Here is a 10,054-nt window from a genome sequence, read left to right as displayed (position 1 = left end):
TCACATAGAGGGTATTATGCTCAGTGAAATAAGCCAGGCAGAGAAAGACAAATAGCAAGTGATTTCCCTCATTTGTGGAGTATAACAATGAAGCAAAACTGAAGGAACAAAACAGCAGCAGACTCAGACTCCAAGAAGGGACTAAGGGTTACCAAAGGGGAGGGGTGGGGAGGGCAGGTGGGAGGGAGGGAGAAGAGGATTGATTGAGGGGTATTATGATTGACATACATGGTGGTGGTGGGGATCATGGGGAAGACAGTGTAGCACAGAGAAGACAATAGTGACTCTGGCATCTTACTACACTGATAGACAGTGACTACAGTGGGTTGTGGGGGGGACTTGATAATATGGGTGACTGTAATAACCACAGTTATGCATGTGAAACCTTTATAAGAGTGTTTATCAATGATACCTTAATTTAAAAAAAGTGCTCACAGCAGTGCTGAGCACTCAGTGAACACTCACTTTTGCCAAGTCTATGCAACCCTAGGAGTCCAAAACAGAATGGAAAACCTACCTCATTGGGATTTTTCTGTTTAGAATAACAAGGAGAAATACAAAGGGAGTGACTGCCATAGCGCTTGTTGGAGGGAACGTCAGTCCATGTCTGGGGAGTGCTGTGTGGCAGGCAGGGGGTTGTGGAGGGGAAACCGGGATCAGCACAGAGATGAGGCTAGGATGCCAGGCTAGCTGCATACCTCCATACTGCTGGTGGTCAGGGAGGCAGTGACAAAACCAACAGTACTATTGGAGACCAAGTAAACATATGGGATGTCAAATCCTACCAGTGACAGTGTCTCAGTGAGGAAGAAGCCTTCAGCTTGTCTGTTCTAGACAGCATGACACTCCGTGGGCGCTTAGGAAATGCTTAAAGTTCTAATGAGGAGTAAGACCCTGCCCACTCCAGCAGCACAGGGTGATGGGGCCAGGCGGCACCTCCCTGTGCTGCTACAAGGCTCCCATCAGGCTTTGAAGGATGAGATCCTCACCAAAAGCAAGAGGGCTCAGGTGCTTGCTGAACTGAGCAGCACTGGGTGGGGTGACGCCAGCCCGGGTATGGAAAGGGAACAGACGATCTTATTCCAGTACCCACCATGGTTTAACAGTGGGGAAGAGCGCTGCAGACAGCTCAGGAACTTCCCCACCCAAAGTACTGGTGTGGACCAATAATGAGAATTGGCTTCTGCTGCTGAGGGTCTTAATTGAAGGAGTCCCACAGGATGTAGCATAGGCTATGCAATGGGGAAATCCCTTTCAGCTGTTAACTCCATCATCAGAATGTCGCTTTTCTTGCTCCCTTCCCATTCAAAACAAATCCTTTTAAGCTTTCAATTTGAAAGAATACAATGAGAAATGAAAAGCCATTTTGAAGATACAGATAAATGCCTCTGTTCTGCAAAGACTATTACAAACACCTTTAAAAAATTTATGTGGCCACCAAAACAATTCTGGCAGGTGGTACTCTGGCCCCTGGCGGTGGGGATAGGGGGGGTTGGCCCACTGTGGGATAGAGACCAAGTGCTCTGCAGCCTCAGGCCACTAACATTCAGTCCAAAAAGTTGACTACCTGGTTCAGTTTTGAGGCCCCAGATGGTGACTGCTTTCCTGGGATACTTGACTGCATGGACAGCAGAAGCCTGCCAAAGACTAACTAACAGACACCTGTCCTTTCTTCTCACAGAAATTCTGGCTAAAAAGGGTTTGGCAAAGCAATCTGCCCAGAAATGGCCATTAGCAGTAAGGTTGACCTTTGATTAATGCTAATCTTCCTGATACCGTTCCCTTCCCATCCTGCTTCCTGTGGTGCACAAACTGTGCTATCCAGGAGTCTCTTTCCACAGTCTGATGACTGTTCATCTGTCTCCCCTCTCAAAAAAACTTCAGAGCAGACTGGGCTGTTTCTCTCTGTTCCTCTGCACTGGGCAGAGCTTGAGGCACTGATCCCAGCCTTCCTCGGGTGGAGATCCTGAGGACAGCTTCCTGTCAGCACCCTCCATTCTGACCTCTGTGGCCCATCCCTCTGTCTTGGGGAACCTACCCCTAAGGTGGATCACGGAGGCCGGCAGCTGGCATCCACTCACCTCTCTATTCACACACACTTTCAGGGAGTTAAAGCCTGCAGCAGGATGCACTCAGTAGCACATCTGCCAAGATCATCTCCTATCTGCTAGAGAGGAAAATCCCAGAGAACAGTTTGCCTCAGAAAGGCAAGGAGGCCTGCACTGCCTAAGGCTAGCCGTGCAGACCCCTCTGGGCGCCCCTGAGGCAGGAATCACACAAGACAGGGTGTTTGGAGCACTTGTTAATCCATTATGATTTATTAGCTGTACAGCAGTAGATCCTCCTCCCCAGCTTTCAACCCCATTACATATTTTATTACAGGTCTCATGTTGGTGTCCTAAAATAATGAAAAATATCACACAGTACAGCTAAGTACAAAATGTATCAACCTAGAGTGATAGCTAACTGATGGCTCTTTTAAAAGCAATACACAGAAGAAAAAAGTGTTTGAAATCAGCAAGACTGAGGCTCTCTAAAAAACACATTTTAAACATGTGACAGCTCATGTGCAAGAATCATTCTTTAGTTGGTTTTGCTTCACATTATTATTTTTTTGAAGATCCAAAGTTTAAATTACTGACCTACTGAAATTTTATGGCCCAGCTTTTAAGGGCTGCTGTGATCCACTCATAATCACCCTTCTGCTTTAACAATGGACTTATAAAACACAAAATTCAGCTACAAACAGAGCAAAGAAAATGTAGATGAAAAATTATAACTGAGAGTTAATTGTACAAGGTTCAAATGCTGGCTCCATGGGCTGGATATCATGATCTTCCACATGGGCATCCGTCACTAGCAGGCAGCAGTCTGGGCGCCGTTCTGCTACATGATTGTGATCCAATTCCTTCTCAACATTTACATACTACAGAGTCTGTGGTAACTTAATTTGCAAGTAATTAAAATGCTGGGTTTTCTTACACTGCACTTCTTTCCAACCTCTTAATTAATGGAAAAGATTAAAATGTAAAAAAAGTTATTTACAAGCTTGACCATACCAGAAGCTTTGCCAAGAAAGAGGCAAAGCCTTCGGGACAGAAACCGATCGTAGCATGCCATACTACTGGTGTGCAGCTGACTCCGAGCAAAGGGAGTCAGGGAAAAGCAAAAGCAAAAACCAGTTTTAAAAGTCTAAGTCCTTCCCACATCTGAATTTACAATTAAAAACTCTCCTGGGAAGAAGACCATAGAACTCTGGGAAATCCGGTTGCCATTCTGGAGTGGTTTACCAAGCAAGAGAGAGGGCTTGATGTCTCTGTTTCCATCTAAGAAACACAATCAGGCGTCAACACTCTCCTCAGCATTTCACAGTAAACCCTCAGGACTCAGAACATTCCATGATTTGCTAACATCAAACAGCAAGTTCTAGTTAATCACATTTTTCTAACATCATCCTTGAAGTTTTAGTTCTCGGTATGTTTGGTAAAATGGTGTAAAATGATGCTTTTCCCAAAGCCAAAAGAGAGAAGGGAGAAAAATTAAGATGCAGGCCGTTTAAACACAGCCCAGAGCAGTCCCGGCCATGAGCATGGCCCTGCCATCACCGGTCCATCATGCTGAGGATCATCTCGGGCGTGAGGTCCCCGTTGGGGGCATCTGTGGCTGCTGGCTGGGCCTCCTCCTCCTCCCCCTCCGTGGGTTCTGCGTCTGGCTCTTTTTTGACTTCAACTATAATGTTCTCAATTGCACCTGTATTCTGGTCTTCAACCTGAATGATGGCTGTTGCTGGAAAAGGGCATGAACAAAACAAATGCTCCATTAAAAGTCCCTGAGGACTGCAAGGGTCTTTTCAGACTTGACACTAAATGGATGTCAGCAATATACAACCTATACTGGATCACTGTAGTAGTGATACATGCAGAGAAAATCAATTATAAAGAAGTAACCATACTTAAAGCCCCTAGTACTCTAGAAACTATCAAAGAACAAAATGCCAACATTCATTTTCATATGCCTTCCAGATTACAAAATAAAAGCCTTAATTTTCCTTTATGTCAAAAAGGAAAATCAGTCAGGAAGAACAGCTGGTTGGGTTTTATAGTAGTGAAACAGACAAAAGATGGAGACGCGTGACTAAGAATACTACAGAGTGTGTGGCCTAAGTCCATTTCAGAGGTGACCCACCTATATAGCAAGAATGAACCTGACATTGATTCTGAAGCTCTCCCACACCCGGGGCCCTCCCACCAGTTTTTTCACTCCATGTGTGTAGGTGGAATGGTTTCCAGGATCTGTAGCTAACCACCCCTCTCCCTCTGTGATAGACACCATCACCCATGTACATGGGACTAAGGGACTGCATTAAACCCAGAATCTGTTAAAGGAAAGAAAACAAAACAGAAGAACCCCTCCAGCTTTCAGGAGATGCAGAGGAAGTAGGGGAGAGAGAGGCCTGAGTCCCCAGAGCCTGCCGTCACAAAGGCCACGTCCAGCAGAGGACTGCTGCCTGGGGTCCTATGTGGTGTGTGGTGGAGGGTGAGGGTGAACACCTCCTCTGGGTCCTGCGTGAACTACAAGGTCAGCAGTGAATCCCTAGGCCTGTGTTTCTTAGCAGGGATAATCTCAGCACAGAAATTGCTTTTCCCTTCTACCTTTAAAGTTTGGCTCTGTTACATTCATGACCATATCAATTCTGCCAGATGCCTGTGACTTTGGTTGTTCTGTAAAACCTCCCACATTAACAGCCCCCATCTTGTAGAATATAAGTACCCTTCTACTCTGGACTTTCTCTTGTTGAAACATAACAGACCTTCTCAGATGTTCCCCCATAAAAATTCAGAAATCGCTTCCTGAGAGTTTGGTTCCTGGCATGACCTTGACTTGTTCTTGTGGCTTAGTTCCCATCTCCCCAGAAAAACAAGGACCCGTCTGGTTCCCACACCTGCTAGGATAGGACGCCAGCCCATGGAGCTGAGGCAAGTAACTTACGCTGGGTCTGTTTAGGCTGGTTGGTTCTGCCGGGGGGGCGTCCTCTCCGCTTCTTGGCAGGTGGTGGGGCTGGGGTCACGGGCTGAGGCTCTGGCTCGGGTTCAATTTCCACAGGAGGCTCCTCCTCATCGTCATTGTCATCTAGGTCTGGCTCAGCGTTTTCTTCTCATGAAATCAGGAAGAACAGGTGGTGCACCGGGCAAGGAGAAGAGTGATGGGAGAAAAAAACCACACACAAATGATCATGTATTCTGTGAAGTTTAGTTATGTCTTTATTTTCATTATTAAAAGCCTATTTAAAAATGCTTTTGTTGGAATTTCTGCTATCAGCATTAAGAGTACACTGGTATTGTGGCAGAATATGTAAATCAACTAGTAAATATGTAAATCAACTATTATACATATTTTATACGGATTACTTTTTTCTTATAGCTTCAGACATCAGAATGCTGAATTTCAAATTCTTAAGAGGCAACTCGATCTTATGTCAGATATGTAAAACAAACTCACAAAGAGTGTTTAAGTTGAAAATGAAACAATATTCCTTCTACCTATTTTATAAGGAAGGTAAAGCAGGGCACTAAACCTGAGAGATACCCTTGAAAACATGGTCCTATTTGTCTCAAAGTGGGCAGAAGGGGTGCATGTGTGCACGCATGTGGTGTGTGTGAGCAAAACAGAAGTTCTTGATACACTGTGACGCCCTGTTCACTAGGATAAGCAGCCAGAGTTCTTCTAGGATTATAACCGATGAGTTTTCTAAGACCAAGTTTTGGGCTTAATTCCCAGCTATACCAGACCCTATGGGTCACTGCCTTACCTCCTCCCTAATACCATAATCCCAGGAAAGGAGAGTGGCCTGTTGTAGAAGGAATATGACAAGGAGCCTGATAACATGGCACTGAGTCCCAGATCTCTTAGTGGGTGTGTGACCTCGGACAATGACCACCTGTATCTCAGTTCCCTTGCATAATCTTTCAAGCACTTCCAACCTACTTCCTAGTGATTTGAGGATCAGAAGGACTGAGGTAACATATCTTCCTACTCTGTAACTTACACTCTACTACAGAAAAGCACAGCTATTACTTACATTGCACAACACAATTTAAAAATTCTCCATTATTCCATTTAGGTTTCATTACCTCATTTAATAAGAAGAATATTACCCCCATTTTATAGAAAAAGTGAGAAGCTAAGTGACTTGTAAGGCACAGCTTAACCCCAGCAGGTGGAATTCAAACCTCTCAGTTGGGAGCTATTCTGCTACCCACATTGGAGACAGCCAAAGAGCTCTTGGGGCTCGCTCCCCCCACGGCCATGGCACAAAATGTACCCTCTCTGCCCTCCTTCAAGCAACACAGGTGATGCACAGTCTCCTTCTCTGGAACCAAATGTTTAAATTTAGAAATCTGTGGGTAAATGCCTGATCTACAGGACAAAATGCCTTATTTCTCAATTGACCAAAATCCTAAGTGAAAAATGCAGGGACCATACTGGTATGTGGCAGTGTGTCAAGAACAAGATGCTTTCCCTGTCGAATTTATTCAAGTCCCCTGTTGCCTAAGTTGGCTCAATGCCTAGAAAACTAAACATTCAGTTAGAAATGGGGGAAAGAGCACACAAAGAAGGTTAACAGGGTCAAAGGCTTATTGGCTTGGCAAGATTTTGGCAGAAAGCCTTGAAAATAGCTAGAGTCTGCAGGGGTCACTCCCTGTGGATATCCAAAAGGCAGAACTTCCTGGAGGGGGTGAGTATCACTGCGCGGCCTTTGTCAGCAGTGGGATGGAAAGCTCAGTCTTCTCGGAGAAGATAAAGAGATACTGGGTATGAAGCCCAGAACCAAACTGTGCTCTTCAACCAGTAGAAGACAAGAGCAGGAACTGTACTAACGTATTAGGAAGTATCTGGAAGACACTTCTGGCACAGTACAATCAGGGAGCAAAGCCGGCCTTGCTGGCGGATGAGCCATGAGCCACACAAGTGAGCAGGTGGGGGCCATGAGAAGGACAGGGGCAAGGCAGCATCTGCAGCAGGAGAAGGCCCTGCAACTCGAGGGACTATGGGGACCCTCAAGCTTAAGGTCATCTGTGGCTCTCTGGGGGTGTTTGGGGCCTTCTGGGCAGTCCTTGGTACCTCCCAACCGGCCACCATTAATTTCTTAGCCAAAACAAAGGGATCCCACAAAGAGTCTCAGCAGAGAGTGGTGTGCTTTTATAAAATTAAGCAAAACAACATTGTAAAGGAGGCATTTACTTAAAACCTGGTGACTGAAGAAGATAATGCTTAAAATAGAGTTTCCGCTAAAAAATGCAGGAAAATAAATTACTCTTATGCTTACCGAGTGGATATTCTCCCTAAAAAGGTTAAAATTCTGAATAGGAAAGTGAAGACTTTGTTAAAATTAACAAAAAATAAAAGATCTAAATATAAAAAAATCTAGTCTTTTCATGAGCAAGTTTTATAATAAAACCAATACAGTGACTGAAGTTCGCTATACATTTTATTTTCAAGAATTTAATTTCCTTTCCACTATTTCTGTAACAAGCAATGAAGATGACAAAACAAGGAAGATTTAGAATTACATAAGGCCCCATCTATAACCTCTCCAGTCTGATGAGCTTCTGGGAAGCGCATTCCCCAAAACAAAACCCCTCTACATCCTCTTCTGTAAAAAGCTTAAACAATAGTCACAGATGTGCCTTCTCAACTCAGTGCCAGTAGCCCAAGTATCCACATTATAGAACCAAAAGCTTTGAAACAAGTTATAAGCAAATGTGAGACTCCTACGCCACCAACACTCTTGCTTCTCCCTTCCTCTTTATGAGTCTAGCACCTTAAAGCATACTTTCCGTCTGCAACTCATGACAAGAAAGGCAAAAACAACCCAAAGAGCATCAATGGTAGGAAAATAAGCGAAGTTTTAAATTATAAATGGAGAGATTAATGTAGGAAGAGAAAGGCTGACCTTCATGGATTTGATCAACATATCTCTCAACGCTAGGCTGACAGGCAGTCAAACCAGAAGTTGGTCAAGATGCTTAAGCAACCTTCTTCATCTAGACCAGCTTCCTAAATGTAAAAGTTATGAATATAGAAAAGAAACTCTGCTGGCCTTAGAATATCACCAATCTGAGTAAACTAAGATGTTATTTTTGCATCGGCTTTAACTGCACATAATATAAAAGATACTATCAAGCAGTGGGATGCCATTAGAAAAAGAAAGAAAAGAAAATCTTCCCCAGGAACAAATTAACTACTGTTATAAATATAGACACACATTAAAAGAAGAGCGACTGGCCTATGTGTGTCCCAGCATATTCAAACATAAATATCCTGGAAACTGGGCACTAAAATCCGCCATGTATAACTCTAAGAAACAAGCCCCTTACCACTGTCAGAGGAGTCTTCTTTTTTCGACCGCATCTTTCTTTTCCTTCCCCGTTTACTCTTCTTGGTTTCTCCTCCGTTCTCCCCTTCTACACCATCTGGACCAGCACAGTTATCAGCATGTCTTGCCATGGTATTCTAACAAAAGGAACAAAACCCTCTTTCACTTTACTAAAAAAGTTAAGATGAGAACTGGAAGTTCTTTTAGTTTAATAAAATAAACATTTGGGGTATCCATACTGGATGTTCTAGTATCTGCTAAGCATGTCCTGAACATGCTCTCCTCATTCAGGGGAAATGGTCTTACATCTGGAGGCAGAGAAGAGGGAGGAAGGGGCACAGGAGAAAGGAGGGTTCTTCAGAAGAGGCTGGGTCCTCTGAGCACAGGGCTTAACGGCTTGCAGACAGGAGGAGCAGGGGAAGAGCAGATCAGCTTCCTGTCCTGTGAGGCCTGACCGATAAGCCCCAAAGGAAGATCCAGGACAGATATTCAAAGATCCTGAGGTTCCCCTTCAGCAGAAGGATTCACACGTGGACAGAAAACCTGAAGTGGGGATGACTGGCCTTTTCCAAATTACAGCACACCTGTTTATAACCTCAGTAGAAGAACTGCCTGCTTCGCAGTGGAAGATCAAGAATACAGTATTAAGAACCGTAACAGAGAAACTAAAGTTCTGACTCTTACCCGGCGTGTAAATGTTTTCCCACACTTAGAACACACGAAGGCCGCAGGGACAAAGTTGGGGTCATGATAGCGTTTGAAGTGCATGTCAAGGAGCTGTTTCTGACGGAAGGTCTTGTCGCAGTGGCTGCAGGCATAAGGCTTCTCCCCAGTGTGGGTACGCTTGTGCATGATCATGTGCCTCTCCTGAAAGAGAGTGGGGCAGGGGAAGGGCCAGAGCCTGTCAGAAGGCTGCTACCCCAGCCACCATCTGTGTGCATGTGGCTGACAGGCCTTTCTCTCCTAAGGATCGATCCTCAAAACAGCATGTCCAGAGGATAAAGTTATATTTACTGGGTGCAAACCTGCTTCCATAAATCCTAGCCCAGGTATGCTTGCTCCTGCTGGGTTGCTGCTTCAGGGCACTTCCAAGCAGCAAGCCCTAGGACCAGAACTTTCCCTTCTCTCAAGTTCTGGACTTAATTCCCACAGTTTTGAGAGAGAAGCCAGCAGTCTGCCAGAGGGGGAGGAGAGGTAAGCTGTGACATCAGCTGGAGACTGAGATGATATAAGCGAGCAACAGGACCTTTGGTGACATTCCTCATAAATCAGTTTGAAAAGACCACTATGAAAAATGGCTACTGTTCAAGGTATATAAAAACCCTTTGATAAAACCGGACACCAATGGGGCATTCACTGCTTTCTAACTACGAAGGTCTCTACCTGTCTGCAGGCGTAATCACACTGGTCACACTTAAACCGCTTCTCATTCTTGTGTGACTTCTGATGCTGGATGAGGGCATACCGCTCATGAAACACCGCATCGCAGTATCGGCATTTCTTGCCTTGCTCGATATAGGAATGCTGCTTTCGCAAGTGGACACCTGAAAGGAGAAGACAAACCAGGCTACCCTGTGAAAACACAAGCAAGTATCTCAACATGTTAACAATGCATTTCTTTCTGCTTCTTAAGATGATTACCCTGGCTGCTGTGCGGAAAATGAATTAAAAGAAGGA

General features: G+C 44.7%; 1 protein-coding gene across 3 annotated transcripts in view; it reads right to left on the bottom strand.

The window, feature by feature from the left end:
- Nucleotides 1-2,289: 2,289 nt before the first annotated feature.
- Nucleotides 2,290-10,054, bottom strand: part of CTCF (CCCTC-binding factor) — a 40,009-nt gene continuing 32,244 nt past the window's right edge. For all 3 annotated transcript variants that reach the window (XM_036897906.2, XM_036897908.2, XM_036897907.2), the window contains 5 exons: nucleotides 9,761-9,921; nucleotides 9,062-9,244; nucleotides 8,379-8,514; nucleotides 4,990-5,151; nucleotides 2,290-3,786 (listed from right to left, as the gene is read on the bottom strand). In XM_036897906.2, the coding sequence (XP_036753801.1) occupies nucleotides 3,602-3,786; nucleotides 4,990-5,151; nucleotides 8,379-8,514; nucleotides 9,062-9,244; nucleotides 9,761-9,921 (827 nt within the window). In that variant the 3' untranslated portion in view covers nucleotides 2,290-3,601. The remainder of the gene's footprint in view (nucleotides 3,787-4,989; nucleotides 5,152-8,378; nucleotides 8,515-9,061; nucleotides 9,245-9,760; nucleotides 9,922-10,054) is intronic.

This window comes from Manis pentadactyla, chromosome 15, assembly GCF_030020395.1.
Source record: "Manis pentadactyla isolate mManPen7 chromosome 15, mManPen7.hap1, whole genome shotgun sequence".
Taxonomy (NCBI): Eukaryota; Metazoa; Chordata; class Mammalia; order Pholidota; family Manidae; genus Manis; species Manis pentadactyla.
This window is presented reverse-complemented; position numbering and strand designations above follow the sequence as displayed.